General features: G+C 38.7%; 1 protein-coding gene across 1 annotated transcript in view; it reads left to right on the top strand.

The window, feature by feature from the left end:
• Positions 1-7,134: 7,134 nt before the first annotated feature.
• Positions 7,135-16,944, top strand: part of HNF1B (HNF1 homeobox B) — a 216,197-nt gene continuing 206,387 nt past the window's right edge. The window contains exon 1 of the mRNA XM_069756585.1: positions 7,135-7,596. Within this exon, the coding sequence (XP_069612686.1) occupies positions 7,259-7,596 (338 nt within the window). The 5' untranslated portion in view covers positions 7,135-7,258. The remainder of the gene's footprint in view (positions 7,597-16,944) is intronic.

Raw genomic sequence — 16,944 nt, forward strand, 5'->3', positions numbered from 1 at the left:
CACCAAATACTCAATGTGTGCACATAGCCTTACAAATACTCATTAGGTCCTTCAATACCAAAAATAATGTCAGAATCTGTTCATTGTTGCTAATATACAAGTATTGTATCCTGAAACAACAGTAAGTTAGAATCTAAAAAAGCGCCAGTGGCCAGTGTAAAAATTTGCTCAATTTCTATTTAATTATTGTTAATACAGATTATAAAGTGGAAAAAAAACACAAATAAAAAATACATTTCACAAAAAAGCCTGATTTCCCTTTAAATTGGATTAGATGCCAATTGACATAATTCACAGCAATCAGAATCAGATATGAAAATATAAGCTAGGTGTCACAATAATAGGAGACACGTTTCTTCTCCAATCCACATTTTTTATTTCTTTTCAGTAGGCATGATTGACAACCATGAACTTTGGCCAGTTTTCTTCAGCTGTCTTAATGAATGGAGAACTATAGTAAAATATGCCTAATTTATTAATAACTGCCTCTTAATAAATTAGGTTTTTACAACTGACAAGAACCTTTGTAGAAGTGATGCTTGAACCATTTCTGGTATCATTTCTGCCATGACAGTGGTATAAATTGTGATGAATTTGCTAGGTGTAGTTTTTCACGTCCCTATTCCAGTACTGCTCTCCTCTGTCTTGGACTGCCATAAAACACCAAAAGTCACACCATTTTTGTGATTGTTATAAATTACTTCCTTATCTGGAATGAGCTTTTAGCTTCTGCAGATGACCACATATGCAAAATAACTGAGATATATAACTAAAGTATTTTGTTGTGCCCTTTTGTAAAATGTCAGATCTAGATATCAGACACACATTATGCTTTGATCAGGTAGAAATTGGATCTAGTTGCCATCTATGTTTTTGGCAGGGCAAAACAGTTGTGCATTCCATGTTTTCCAGCTAGTTAACCCCTCTGTGACCTTAGACGTACTATCCCGTCGAGGTGCCCTTGGCCTATCTGACCCTGGACGGGATAGTACATCACAGCGATCGGCAGCGCTCACGGGGGGAGCGCCGCCAATCGCGGCCGGGTGTCAGCTGCTTATCGCAGCTGACATCCGGCACTATGTGCCAGGAGCGGTCACGGACCGCCCCCGGCACATTAACCCCCGGCACACCGTGATCAAAGATGATCGTGATGTGCCGGCGGTACAGGGAAGCATCGCGCAGGGAGGGGGCTCCCTGCGGGCTTCCCTGAGCCCTCCGCAGCAACGCGATGTGATCGCGTTGCTGCGAGGGTCTTACCTCCCTCCCTGCCTGCTCCAGACCCGGATCCAAGATGGCCGCAGATCCGGGTCCTGCAGGGAGGGAGGTGGTTCAGAGTGCTGTGCAAACTGTCAGATCACTGATCTGTGATGTCCCCCCCTGGGACAAAGTAAAAAAGTTAAAAAAAAATTTTCCAAATGTGTAAAAAAAAAAAAAAATATTCCTAAATAATGAAAAAAAAAAATATTATTCCCATAAATACATTTCTTCATCTAAATAAAAAAAAAAACAATAAAAGTGCACATATTTAGTATCACCGCGTCTGTAACGACCCGACCTATAAAACTGGCCCACTAGTTAACCCCTTCAGTAAACACCGTAATAAAAAAAAAAAACGAGGCAAAAAAAAAGCTTTATTATCACACCGCCGAACAAAAAGTGGAATAACACGCGATCAAAAAGACAGATATAAATAACCATGGTACCGCTGAAAACGTCACCTTGTCCCGCAAAAAACGAACCGTGTCCCGGTATCATCAGCAAAAAAATAAAAAAGTTATAGTCCTGAGAATAAAGCGATGCAAAAATAATTATTTTTTCTGTAAAATAGTTTTTATCGTATAAAAGCGCCAAAACATAAAAAAAGATATAAATGAGGTGTCGCTGTAATCGTACTGAACCGAAGAATAAAACTGCTTTATCAATTTTACCAAACGCGGAACGGTATAAACGCCATCCCCAAAAGAAATTCATGAATAGCTGGTTTTTGGTCATTCTTCCTCACAAAAATCGGAATAAAAAGCGATCAAAAAATGTCACGTGCCCGAAAATGTTACCAATAAAAACGTCAACTCGTGCCGCAAAAAACAAGACCTCACATAACTCTGTGGACCAAAATATAGAAAAATTATAGCTCTCAAAATGTGGTAACGCAAAAAATATTTTTTGCAATAAAAAGCGTCTTTCAGTGTGTGACGGCTGCCGATCATAAAAACCCGCTAAAAAACTCGCTATAAAAGTAAATCAAACCCCCCTTCATCACCCCCTTAGTTAGGGAAAAATAAAAAAAAATGTATTTATTTCCATTTTCCCATTAGGGCTAGGGTTAGGGCTAGGGTTAGTGTTATGAAAGGTAATTCAGTACCACAATGGACATAGAGGTCAGTGCACATACAGTGACCTGGCAATAACCCAAAAAACAAGAACGAGCTCTGAGACGTGGGAACTCTGTTGACCGCAATCCCTAATCCTCTCCAACCACACTAGAGGCAGCCGTGGATTGCGCCTAATGCTGCCTATGCAACTCGGCACGGCCTGAGAAACTAGCTAGCCTGAAGATAGAAAATAAGCCTACCTTGCCTCAGAGAAATACCCCAAAGGAAAAGGCAGCCCCCACATATAATGACTGTGAGTTAAGATGAAAAGACAAACGTAGAGATGAAATAGATTTAGCAAAGTGAGGCCCAACTTTCTGAACAGAGCGAGGATAGGAAAGGTAACTTTGCGGTCAACACAAAACCCTACAAAAACCACGCAAAGGGGGCAAAAAGACCCTCCGTACCGAACTAACGGCACGGAGGTACACCCTCTCCGTCCCAGAGCTTCGAGCAAGCAGAAAAAAACAAATTGACAAGCTGGACAGAAAAAAACAGCAAACAATAGCAAAGAGGAACTTAGCTATGCAGAGCAGCAGGCCACAGGAACGATCCAGGAGGAAACAGGTCCAATACTAGAACATTGACTGGAAGCCAGGATCAAAGCACCAGGTGGAGTTAAATAGAGAAGCACCTAACGACTTCACCACATCACCTGAGGAAGGAAACTCAGAAGCTGCAGTACCACTTTCCTCCACCAACGGAAGCTCACAGAGAGAACCAGCCGAAGTACCACTTGTGACCACAGGAGGGAGCTCTGCCACAGAATTCACAACAGGTTAGGGTTAGGGCTAGGGATAGGGCTAGGGTTAGGGCTAGGGTTAGGGCTAGGATTAGGGCTAGGGTTAGGGCTAGGGTTAGGGTTAGGGCTACGGTTAGGGTTAGGGCTAGGGTTGGGGCTACAGTTAGGGTTGGGGCTAAAGTTAGGGTTAGGGTTTAGATTACATTTACAGTTGGGAATAGGGTTGGGATTAGGGTTAGGGGTGTGTCAGGGTTAGAGGTGTGGTTAGGGTTACCATTGGAATTAGGGTTAGGGGTGTGTTTGGATTAGGGTTTCATTTATAATTGGGGGGTTTCCACTGTTTAGGCACATCAGGGGCTCTCCAAACACGACATGGCGTCCGATCTCAATTCCAGCCAATTCTGCGTTGAAAAAGTAAAACAGTGCTCCTTCCCTTCCGAGCTCTCCCGTGTGCCCAAACAGGGGTTTACCCCAACATATGGGGTATCAGCTTACTCAGGACAAATAGGACAACAACTTTTGGGGTCCAATTTCTCCTGTTACCCTTGGGATAATACAAAACTGGGGGCTAAAAAATAATTTTTGTGGGAAAACAAAAAGATTTTTTATTTTCACGGCTCTGCGTTATAAACTGTAGTGAAACACTTGGGGGTTCAAAGTTCTCACAACACATCTAGATAAGTTCATTGAGGGGGTCTAGTTTCCAATATGGGGTCACTTGTGGGGGGTTTCTACTGTTTAGGTACATTAGGGGCTCTGCAAACGCAATGTGACGCCTGCAGACCAATCCATCTAAGTCTGCATTCCAAATGATGCTCCTTCCCTTCCGAGCCCTCCAATGCGCCCAAACGGTGGTTCCCCCCACATATCGGGTATCAGCATACTCAGGACAAATTGGACAACAACATTTAGGGTCCAATTTCTCCTGCTACCCTTGGAAAAATACAAAACTGGGGGCTAAAATATAATTTTTGTGGAAAAAAATATTTTTTATTTGCACGGCTCTGCGTTATAAACTGTAGTGAAATACTTGGGGGTTCAAAGCTCTCACAACACATCTAGATGAGTTCCTTAGGGGGTCTACTTTCCAAAATGGTGTCACTTGTGGGGGGTTTCTACTGTTTAGGTACATTAGGGGCTCTGCAAACGCAATGTGACGCCTGCCGACCATTCCATCTAAGTCTGCATTCCAAATAGCGCTCCTTCCCTTCCGAGCCCTTCCATGTGCCCAAACGGTGGTTCCCCCCCACATATGGGGTATCAGCGTACTCAGGACAAATTGGACAACAACTTTTGGGGTCCAATTTATCCTGTTACCTTAGGGAAAATACAAAACTGGGGGCTAAAAAATAATTTTTGTGGGAAAAAAATTTTGTTTTATTTTTATGGCTCTGCATTATAAACTTCTGTGAAGCCCTTGGTGTGTCAAAATGCTCACCACACATCCAGATAAGTTCCTTAGGGGGTCTACTTTCCAAAATGGTGTCACTTGTCGGGGGTTTCAATGTTTAGGCACATCAGTGGCTCTCCAAATGCAACATGGCGTCCCATCTCAATTCCTGTCAATTTTGGCATGAAAAGTCAAACGGTGCTCCTTCTCTTCCGAGCTCTACCATGTGCCCAAACAGTGGTTTACCCCCACATATGGGGTATCAGTGTACTCAGGACAAATTGTAGAACAACTTTTGAGGTCCAATTTCTTCTCTTACCCTTGGAAAAATAAAAAATTGGGGGCAAAAATATAATTTTTGTGAAAAAATATGATTTTTTATTTTTACAGTTCTGCATTATAAACTTCTGTGAAGCACTTGGTGGGTCAAAGTGCTCACCACACCTCTAGATAAGTTCCTTAGGGGGTCTACTTTCCAAAATGGTGTCACTTGTGGGGGGTTTCAATGTTTAGGCACATCAGTGGCTCTCCAAACGCAACATGGCGTCCCATTTCAATTCCTGTCAATTTTGCATTGAAAAGTCAAATTGCCCTCCTTCGCTTCCAAGCTCTGTCATGCGCCCAAACAGTGGTTTACCCCCACATATGGGGTATTGGCGTACTCAGGACAAATTGTACAACAACTTTTGGGGTCCTTTTTCTCCTGTTACCCTTGGTAAAATAAAACAAATTGGAGCTGAAGTAAATTTGTTGTGAAAAAAAGTTAAATGTTCATTTTTATTTAGTGGATGCTTTCCTGAAACGGAAAGTACTTGCAAGCAGCATAATACAAAGAATAGCAGGTTTACCCAGAATCCCTTGCAGTAGGCGGAGCTATGCAAATCATCTCTTTCCACCCCTGTCTAATCCACAGCGCTTGGAACCGCCAAGCGTGCAATGCTGCGGATTAGTTTCTAAATTTACACAGCCAACCAATTCCTACCTGTGGACACGTGTTTCGGGCTTTAGGCCCTCATCAGCACAGGGCTGGAATTGGTTGGCTGTATGGAGTGGGGCTCGGTGAGCAAGCGATACATACATGCTAGCCACCTCTCTTTCGTCCCGCTACATTTAGCCCAACTTGGGTCTCCCCCTAAGGTGGCTAGCATGTATGTATCATTTTTATTTAAACATTCCAAAAATTCCTATGAAACACCTGAAGGGTTAATAAACTTCTTGAATGTGGTTTTGAGCACCTTGCGGGGTGCAGTTTTTAGAATGGTGTCACACTTGGGTATTTTCTATCATATAGACCTCTCAAAATGACTTCAAGTGAGATGTGGTCCCTAAAAAAAAATGGTGTTGTAAAAATGAGAAATTGCTGGTCAACTTTTAACCCTTATAACTCCCTAACAAAAAAAAATTTGGTTCAAAATTATGCTGATGTAAAGTAGACATGTGGGAAATGTTACCTATTAAGTATTTTGTGTGACATATCTCTGTGATTTAATTGCATAAAAATTCAAAGTTTGAAAATTGCGAAATTTTCAACATTTTCGCCAAATTTCCGTTTTTTTCACAAATAAATGCAGGTACTATCAAAGAAATTTTACCACTATCATGAAGTACAATATGTCTCGAGAAAACAATGTCAGAATCACCAGGATCTGTTGAAGTGTTCCAGAGTTATAACCTCCCTTGGGGGTAAAGGGGTTAAAAAACGATTTTAGCTGGTACAGTTCAACAGATTTGTGCATTTCCTTCCCCATTTAAATAGATGCAAGTGAAAATAACTAGTGAAAATGTGAATATAGTCTATAGAAAAGTGAAAATCTATACAATTTGCAGTTAACTACAATGCAGGTGAAAATATAACATTACCTTTAGGAACCCTAATTCAGATAATACCATTGCCACTATGTTCAAGTTATCAGTTGTTTGCAAGGAACAAAATCAATGTAGATGATTCTGATTCTGCGAACACATGCGGTCTCTGCAGAGGTCACTAACATTAGCCTGGTCAATGGGGTCATCCCATGCACTGGTACACTCTATGGACACATTAGAATAGAATGGATGTCCTGGGGGGCTATTGTTTTTGCACTTTGTTTGAACATGGTGTATATGAGATAACAACATTACACCTAACCTGATCAAACCAGCGTGAATGATTGAGCAGACAATGTTGGGGTGGCTTCCATCCTAGGCTCTCCTCTGAATAGGAGTATAATATTTTTGTTTTCGTTAATTGACCAGTTGACAGGAACAATGTTATTTTTCATATGATGTATATTAAAATAGCAGTGTTAGTTCACTATGTGGTGTGGCAGTATGAGTAGCAGTTTGTACACCACATCTACTTACACACACACCTCCTACAACAAGGACAATCTGCGGCTTCTTGGAACCAATGAAGTTTTTCTCTTCCATTCTTTTTTGCACTTGGTGGCTTCTTGCTTAACAAGTCCAAAGTTCACCCAGTGTTTGAGCGATAAACAGAGCCAATAAATGAGTGTTGTCACTAGCAGAAAAAAAGGGAAAATGAGCCCAGCCTCCATTCTCCTCCTCTCTCCTGGCACCCTTGGATGATGGTGTGGCCTTCCCACTCATTTGCATGTGTTATGATGTCCCATGGAGGAGAGCATGTCTGCTTAGAAGAAGCTGGCCCTGTGTAGGAGTTTCCTGAAAGTTTTCTGCAGGCACCAGGAGAACAGGTGCTCAGTGCCAGGGGATTGAATCATTTTTTCTTCGCTTTCTCCGTCCCTCCCCTGGAAAATGGTCTCCAAATTATCGTCTTTGCAGCAGGAACTACTCAATGCTCTCCTGAACTCCGGAATAACCAAAGACTTGCTCATTCAAGCCTTGGAGGACCTTATCCCCACACCCAGCTTTGGTGTGAAGCTGGAGAACTTACACATGTCTCCTGGGCACGACCCTGACAGCAAGCCCATCTTCCACACTCTCACTAATGGGCACCACAAGGGCAAACTTTCTGTAGATGAGGGCTCAGAGGATGGGGAGGACTTTGACACCCCGCCAATCCTCAAAGAGCTGCAGTCCCTCAACACAGAAGAAGCGGCAGAGCAGAGAGCCGAGGTGGACAGAATGCTGAGGTGAGAGCTGGTCCTGGCAACTGGGCCACCCTCCATCTGTACCCAGTGCCCAGATTGAATGATCAGACACAGTGTGTGGAAGAGTATATATATGTTTATACATGTGTGTGTGTATATATATAAGTATATACATATTTGTGTGGGTCTATATATATGTGCACATATATAGTTATATATATATTTATATAGCTGTGTGTGTATGTATATAAATATAGATATGTGTGTGTGTATATATAAGTATATACATATTTGTGTGTGTGTATATGTGCACATATATAGTTATATATATTTATATGTGTGTGTATGTATATAAATATAGATAAGTGTGTGTGTATATATATAAGTATATACATATTTGTGTGTGTGTATATATGTGCACATATATAGTTATATATAGTTATTTATATATGTGTGTGTATGTATATAAATATAGATATGTGTGTGTGTATATATAAGTATATACATATTTGTGGGTATATATAGAGATTTATATATGTGTGTGTTTATATAAATATATATATATATACATATATATATATATATATATAATGTGGGTATTAATGTATATATATATATACATATATACATATATATATATAAATACATGTGTGTGTATATACATATATGTGTGTATACATATGTGTGTGTATATATGTCTGCATACTGCACATAAATACAGTGATAGTTATGTTATGGATTTATAAAGAAATAGATTATTTGGTGGACACTATGGATAACGAGACAGATACAAATACACGTTCTAAAAAGAAGTGGTAGAAATATAAAAAAGGAGTAGTACGAAAATAAATAAGTATATAATAATAAATAATAGATGTGCGATACATTACATTGAATTCTGTAATCTAGTGTATGATATATATATATATTATAGTGGGAGAGACAGCTATGGCGATACCACAGTACTGACAGTGTAGCACAGAGCCGCTCTCCTGGTGACACGGGCCATGTAACGTACTTTCTCTTCTGGACTCGGGATCAGTGGAGTCGCGATTGACCTGCATAGAGTCGTGATTGACCTGCATAGAGTCGCGATTGACCTGCATAGAGTCGTGATTGACCTGCATGAAGTTGTGACTTTGAGGGAGTAAGATGTCTCCCAGCCCAGAGCGCGCAGAGCTGGCGGTATAGTGTGACTGCCAGTAATAATTATTGGCGGTACTGCCGCACTTGTATGCCGGGCCGACTGAGGAAGGTAAATAATGTGGCGGTAAATAAGCCACATTCCGGCCACAGCTCTGTGTAAGGTCTATGGTCCTATATTAACGAGTTCAGAGAAAATCTCAGAAGCCACAAGATGACCGGAGGAAATAGTCTCCTCATGAAGGGCGCACATGAGTGCGGTAAAGGTGAGGGAGGCAGGCGGCCATGTTATGCCGAGTTACCTGACGTGTTGCTGAATGTGCACTGTACCTGTAGGAGGCATTGTGTGCTACTGGGCACGGGCTATACACTGGGGGGCTAGCTGACGGCTACACCCTACTGGGGTCGTCCTGCCATCGATAGTAATGTCCTGGGACTAATGTAGGAGCGTACATAGGAATATGAGGGCTGAGGGATATTAGTAACATGGGTCATGTAGAATCTATCAGCCAGCCTTCTTTTATCTCATCTATTATCTATCTATCTATCTATCTATCTATCTATCTATCTATCTATCTATCCCATATCTATCTATCTATCTATCTATCTATCCTATATCTATCTATCTATCTATCTATCTATCTATCTATCTATCTATCTATCTATCTATCTATCCCATATCTATCTATCTATCTATCTATCCTATATCTATCTATCTATCTATCTATCTATCTATCTATCTATCTATCTATCTATCCCATATCTATCTATCTATCTATCTATCTATCTATCTATCTATCTATCTATCCTATATCTATCTATCTATCTATCTATCTATCTATCTATCTATCTATCCCATATCTATCTATCTATCTATCTATCTATCTATCTATCTATCTATCTATCTATCCCATATCTATCTATCTATCTATCTATCTATCTATCTATCTATCCTATATCTATCTATCTATCTATCTATCTATCTATCTATCTATCCCATATCTATCTATCTATCTATCTATCTATCTATCTATCTATCTATCTATCTATCTATCTATCTATCATCTATCTGTCTATTTATATCTATCTGTCTATTTATATCTATCTATCTCATATCTCTCTCTCTAATCCCTGTTATGTGTCCTACCATACTCACTAGTGCACTATATATGGCATGCCTTACACAATTTATACATGGACTTTTGTCCTATTATCATATATTCTTCCTTCATACACCAGTATTTACCACACTGCTTGCACCCTAACACTATATAATGTGAGCAGAATGACTGACAATTTTATGTGTACCACCCTCTAAGGGTTAAGACGTCTAAGCCATTCTATAAATGAAGCACTTTTATCTTTTCGGCCTCCCCTGGCTCCTCAGATTGTAAGCAGCACTTTCACTATTCAGAATTATTAGTTGTTCTGGTAAAGTGTGTAGGGACGTGTGTATCATAAATCATATTATTGCTAATACTATTAGTATTACTAATAGTATTATTTCTATGACTATTTTATTCCTTATGGTTAAAGTGGTAAAATCTAGTTTTTACATTTGTAACCTTTATACCACATAGCTGAAAAAATAAATATATATATCAACACTATGAACTACTGCTTGATTTAGAGCGTAGTAGTGAAAAGTAATTCACTGAATTATAGGTACATGAAGAAGTAATTCAGTGCATAAATATGTATATAGAGAAATAGTTATATATATGTAAATACATATAGCATAAATACTGTATAAATATAGTATATATATGTATATATAGCACACACACACACACACACACACACACACACACACACACACACACACACACACACACACACACACACACACACACACACACACACACACACACACACACACACACGTATGTGTGTGTGTTTGCAAGGAGTTTGCATGCTGTCCCCATGCTTGTGGACAAGCACTCATGCTACATCATTTCCAAAATCACACTTTGCAGGGAATTCATTAGTTATAGATACATTTTATTTTACCCTTTCTTTGCCTTTCCTCTCCTCGCTTGCTTTTAAAATATGGATAATATATATATTTTTGTCATTGCCATTTTGCTCAAGATGAAGCTAGAGCACCCTCTAATGCCATCTGTTGCCTATTTTTATACCTGTGCAATGTGCATTAATAAAATAGATCGCATGATGACTTGTTTATCTAATTAATTTCACAATTTAAAGTTAAACTTCTATATAACTTTTTTAATGTACTGTAATACATTTTTTTGTTACTATATAAAATGTCACACTGCTGTAACATATTGTTCAGATGCATTTGCCATGATTAACTTCTAAAAAAGAAAAAAAAAGGAGATGTGAAGAAAGGAGGCACGCTGAACTTACTACAACAATACAGTGCGCACCTTAATCACCCTACAATGCTCCATTAATATTCCTTTTTTTTTTCTGTGTGCTACTGTGCATTCTACCTGAGCCAAAAACCACATGTAAACCACATGAGCGTGTACATGTCCTAAATTAGGTCTTTCACGTTTTCATAAAATAACAATGCCATAAGAGAATTACATTTTGGACAGAGGTACTTCTTAGTAAGTTGTTTACATAAATCTTTTTACACTTGCCACAGTATTCTAATAAGCTATAAAGCATAGACTTACTGTAAGATTTTAATAATAATAATAATAATAATAATCTTTATTTTTATATAGCCCTAACATATTCCGCAGCGCTTTACAATTTGCACACATTATCATCACTGTCCCCAATGGGGCTCACAATCTAGAATCCCTATCATTATGTCTTTGGAATGTGGGAGGAAACCGAAGAACCCGGAAGAAACCCACGCAAACATGGAGAGAACATACAAACTCTTTGCAGATGTTGTCCTGGGTGGGATTAGAGCCCAGGACCCCAGCGCTGCAAGGCTGTAGTGCTAACCACTGCGCCACTGTGCTGCCCCCCTTCAAGATTTTCATTTTATTAACACAGCTTATGGAGTTATATTAATGAGATGACCATCTTCTTGTTTCATATATTACACTTGGTTAGAAACTTTCCAATTAAACATGTTAAACAATCAACTATATTATTATTATTATGCATAAAATAGCTTCTTAAATAATGTAACTAATGTAAAAACAATATTATTATTATTATATTATGACAGTTACAAGAACATTTAATATATAATATGGACTTTTTCTTAATTATTACTTAGTTCATGCTGTATTAAGTCCACACATGCTCGCAATATGTTTGGTTATTTAATTGACTGCGTATATTTAAAAAAAAAAGTTGTATTTTGTCTACAACAATATACCGGTACTACAGTTTGGTTTAATGTCCTTTGCAAAGGACTAGGGTATAATTTGTTCTAAAATGCAATACTGTACAGGTGCATTTTGAGTCTATTTTAAAAGTCTAACCAAATGTATTCCATGCTATCACTATATTTGGTCTGCAGAAGCCTACAGACATAAATGGCATGATATGAATATACCTTAACCAAAGTACTAACATGTCACATTTCAGTGCAAAAGATTTTGAGGTGTAATATGCTTAAATATATATATATTTTTTTTTTTACATTTCTTCTCGAAGTGCTGATTATCAATACTAGCTCTGGATTTGCCTTATTATTAGAGGGAGGCTTTAGCAAATAACTACTTCAATTGGAGATGTGGTTATAAATACATGTGTATATTTATTTAAATGGCACCTGTATATGTTTTATGCTAAGTAGACCTTGACGGTCAACGTTTACCCTTAGTTTTCATCTAATCACCATTGTAAATTGCTACGTTTTTACGAACTGAGATGCAGAAATAAAGTGCAAAAATAAATATGGAATAATATTGTAGGTTACATCTGTTACACAATTGTTGTATTAGTAGTAAAAGTACAATAGTAGTTTATAAGATATTTTTACTTACAATAATAGCATTAAGAATAGTACACTATTGTGGAGACTATAAACTTTCATGGAGGTAGAGAAAATGTATTGTGTTATTAATTTGTAATTTTCAAGATTGTTCCCTGTTTCATCATGGATTTTACATCCATATAATTTGTAGATATAGATCTATATTACTGGGCATGTACATTATCTCATGACAGAGGAATGTCTCAATGTGGAGCATGGATGACCACTCACATATGCAGGACGTCATAAAGTACACATCGTCACTAGACTGGCATTAGGTTTCTAGCAGTAACCTGTCTTTTCAGGATGCTGTGGCTATCAGTTTTAATGTACTAATGACTCATTTGGAAGTGGAATTATGTGGCTACACAGCTCATCTAAATTGCTTGATCAAATTATTATTTACTGTGAATTGCACCAGTTCTATAGTTATGTTTCCTTATTGTGCCAGGGTGAATCAGGCTTTAGGTGGCTACAAATCCTGAGGGATGCTGGTTATTTTCTATAAGGTTTCTGCTCATAATTCTATAAAGAGAATTTTTTTATTTTTGTTCATTGACATGTCAGCCTATGGGGTCATATCTGGACCTGTCTTTCACATTTTTTCTTAGACATTCTTAGACACTTCACTTGCTTTCATATGCAACTAATGATGATTGTATTTACCAGTTATTTTGAAAATTAATTTTCAAGAACAATTTGTGACAGGAAAAATATTGTACCATGTTAAAATATTGTACCATGTTAACCAGTGGGTGATTAGAGTAGATTAGATTTGTATGAACCTGAAGCTATAAAAATAATAAATATCTATTTTACATACTTATAAAGTGCAATATCCACAGCACTTTACAAGCCTCATCAATACAGTTCCGTTGGAGCTCCCATACTACATTCCATATTAGTATGTCTTTGGAAAGTGGAGTACTCAGATGAAATCCACATAAAGACAGGGATTATAAAATCTTCTTGCAGATACCGTTCTTGTTGGGATTTGTACCTAGGATAGGTTACAGAGCTATCCACTGAGCCACCATATATACATCTGATAAAGGGAAGTTTTGCGCTCACCCTGTTGACAAAATATTTATTCATCTGATATCAATGGAATGTCTAAGGAAACAGCCTGTATTAACTGGTGCTTTCAGCACTTATGTTCTTAAATTGCTATGCCTGTAACCTGCATTCCTACCTCATGAAGGATGCAGTGGTATACATACACTTTATATAAGTCTTGAATTATTTCACTTCTAATCTTAAAGCGGTATCATGGAAAATACAGAATCCCTTCTCTATTTGAAGATTATAAGGTGTAGTTAAATTAACTGTCCTTCTATCATACTTTAAATGGTCTGTGGTTTGCATGATTTCATTAATCTACAGTGGGGAAAATAAGCATTTGATACACTGCCAATTTTGCAAGTTTTCTCACATATAAGGAATAGAGTGGTCTTTAATTTTTATTGTAGGTTCACTTCAACTGTGAGAGACAGAATCTAAAGATATAAACCAAAAAAAAAATCACATTGTAAGATTTTTAACCCCTTTACCCCCAAGGGTGGTTTGCACGTTATGGACCGGGCCAATTTTTACAAATCTGACCACTGTCCCTTTATGAGGTTATAACTCTGGAACGCTTCAACGGATTCTGGTTTTCTCGTGACATATTGTACTTCATGGTCGTGGTAAAATTTCTTTGATATTACCTGCGTTTATTTGTGAAAAAAAATGGAAATTTGGCGAAAATTTTGAAAATTTCGCAATTTTCCAACTTTGAATTTTTATGCAATTAAATCACAGAGATATGTCACACAAAATACTTAATAAGTAACATTTCCCACATGTCTACTTTACATCAGCACAATTTTGGAACCAAAATTTTTTTTGAGTGAGTTATAAGGGTTAAAAGTTGACCAGCAATTTCTCATATTTACAACACCATTTTTTTTAGGGACCACATCTCATTTGAAGTCATTTTGAGGGGCCTATATGATAGAAAATACCCAAGTGTGACACCATTCTAAAAACTGCACCCGTCAAGGTGCTCAAAATCACATTCAAGAAGTTTATTAACCCTTCAGGTGTTTCACAGGAATTTTTGGAATGTTTAAATAAAAATATTTAGAATTGAGAGTCCTCAGTGGTTGATACCTTTTATGTATGTTATGGAACTAAATAAAAATAAACATTTAACTTTTTTTCACAAAAAATTTATTTCAGCTCCAATTTGTTTCATTTTACCAAGGGTAACCGGAGAAAATGGATGACAAACGTTGTTGTACAATTTGTCCTGAGTAAGCCGATACCCCACATGTGGGGGTAAACCACTGTTTGGGCGCATGACAGAGCTCGGAAGCGAAGGAGCGCCATTTGACTTTTCAATGCAAAATTGACTGGAATTGAGATGGGATGCCATGTTGCGTTTGGAGAGCCACTGATGTGCCTAAACATTGAAACCCCCAAGTGACACCATTTTGGAAAGTAGACCCCCTAAGGAACTTATCTAGAGGTGTGGTGAGCACTTTGACCTACCAAGTGCTTCACAGAAGTTTATAATGCAGAACCGTAAAAATAAAAAATCGTTTTTTTCACAAAAATTATATTTTCACCCCCAATTTTTTATTTTCCCAAGGGTAAGAGAAGAAATTGGACCCCAAAAGTTGTTGTACAATTTGTCGTGAGTATGCTGATACCCCATATGTGGGAGTAAACCACTGTTTGGGCGCATGGGAGAGCTCGGAAGGGAAGGAGTGCCGTTTGACTTTTCAATGCAAAAGTGACAGGAATTGAGATGGGACGCCTTGTTGCGTTTGGAGAGCCACTGATGTGCCTAAACATTGAAACCTCCCACAATTGACACCATTTTGGAAAGTAGACCCCCTAAGGAACTTATCTAGATGTGTGGTGAGCACTTTGACCCACCAAGAACTTCACAGAAGTTTATAATGCAGAGCCGTAAAAATAAAACAAACATTTTTTCCCACAAAAATTATTTTTTAGCCCCCAGTTTTGTATTTTCCCGAGGGTAACAGGAGAAATTGGACCCCAAAAGTTGTTGTCCAATTTATCCTGAGTGCGCTGATACCCCACATGTGGGGGGGAACCACCATTTGGGTGCATGGGAGGGCTCGGAAAGGAAGGAGCGCCATTTGGAATGCAGACTTAGATGGAATGGTCTGCAGGCGTCACATTGCGTTTGCAGAGCCCCTAATGTACCTAAACAGTAGAAACCCCCCACAAGTGACGCCATTTTGGAAAGTAGACCCCCTAAGGAACTCATCTAGATGTGATGTGAGAGCTTTGAACCCCTAAGTGTTTCACTACAGTTTATAATGCAGAGCCGCGCAAATAAAAAATATTTTTTTTTCCACAAAAAATATTTTTTAGCCCCCAGTTTTGTATTTTTCCAAGGGTAACAGGAGAAATTGGACACTAAATATTGTTGTCCAATTTGTCCTGAGTGCACTGATACCCGATATGAGGGGGGGAGCAACCATCGTTTGACCTCAAAAGTTGTTGTACAATTTGTCCTGAGTACGCTGATACCCCATATGTGGGGGTAAACCACTGTTTGAGCACATGGTAGAGCTCGGAAGGGAAGGAGCACCGTTTGACTTTTCATGCCAAAATTGACAGGAATTGAAATGGGACGCCATGTTGCGTTTGGAGAGCCACTGATGTGCCTAAACATTGAACCCCCCCACAAGTGACACCATTTTGGAAAGTAGACCCCCTAAGGAACTTATCTGGATGTGTGGTGAGCACTTTGACACAGCAAGGGCTTCACAGAAGTTTATAATGCAGAGCCATAAAAATAAAACAAAATTTTTTTCCCACAAAAATTATTTTTTAGCCCCCAGTTTTGTATTTTCCCTAGGGTAACAGGAGAAATTGGACCCCAAAAGTTGTCCAATTTGTCCGGAGTACGCTGATACCCTATATGTGGGGGGGGGGAACCACCGTTTGGGTGCATGGGAGGGCTTGGAAGGGAAGGAGCACCATTTGGAATGCAGACTTAGAAGGATTGGTCTGCAGGCGTCACATTGCGTTTGCAAAGCCCCATATGTACCTAAACAGTAGAAACCCCCCACAAGTGACCCCATATTGGAAACTAGACCCCCCAAAGGAACTTATCTAGATGTGTTGTGAGAACTTTGAACCCCCAAGTGTTTCACTACAGTTTATAACGCAGAGCCGTGAAAATAAAAATAAAAAAATATCTTCCCAAAATTATTTTTTAGCCCCTAGTTTTGTATTTTCCCGAGGGTAACAGGAGAAATTGGACCCCAAAAGTTGTTTTCCAATTTGTCCTGAGTACGCTGATACCACATATGTGG

This window comes from Ranitomeya imitator, chromosome 3 (assembly GCF_032444005.1).
Source record: "Ranitomeya imitator isolate aRanImi1 chromosome 3, aRanImi1.pri, whole genome shotgun sequence".
In the NCBI taxonomy this organism is placed as follows: Eukaryota; Metazoa; Chordata; class Amphibia; order Anura; family Dendrobatidae; genus Ranitomeya; species Ranitomeya imitator.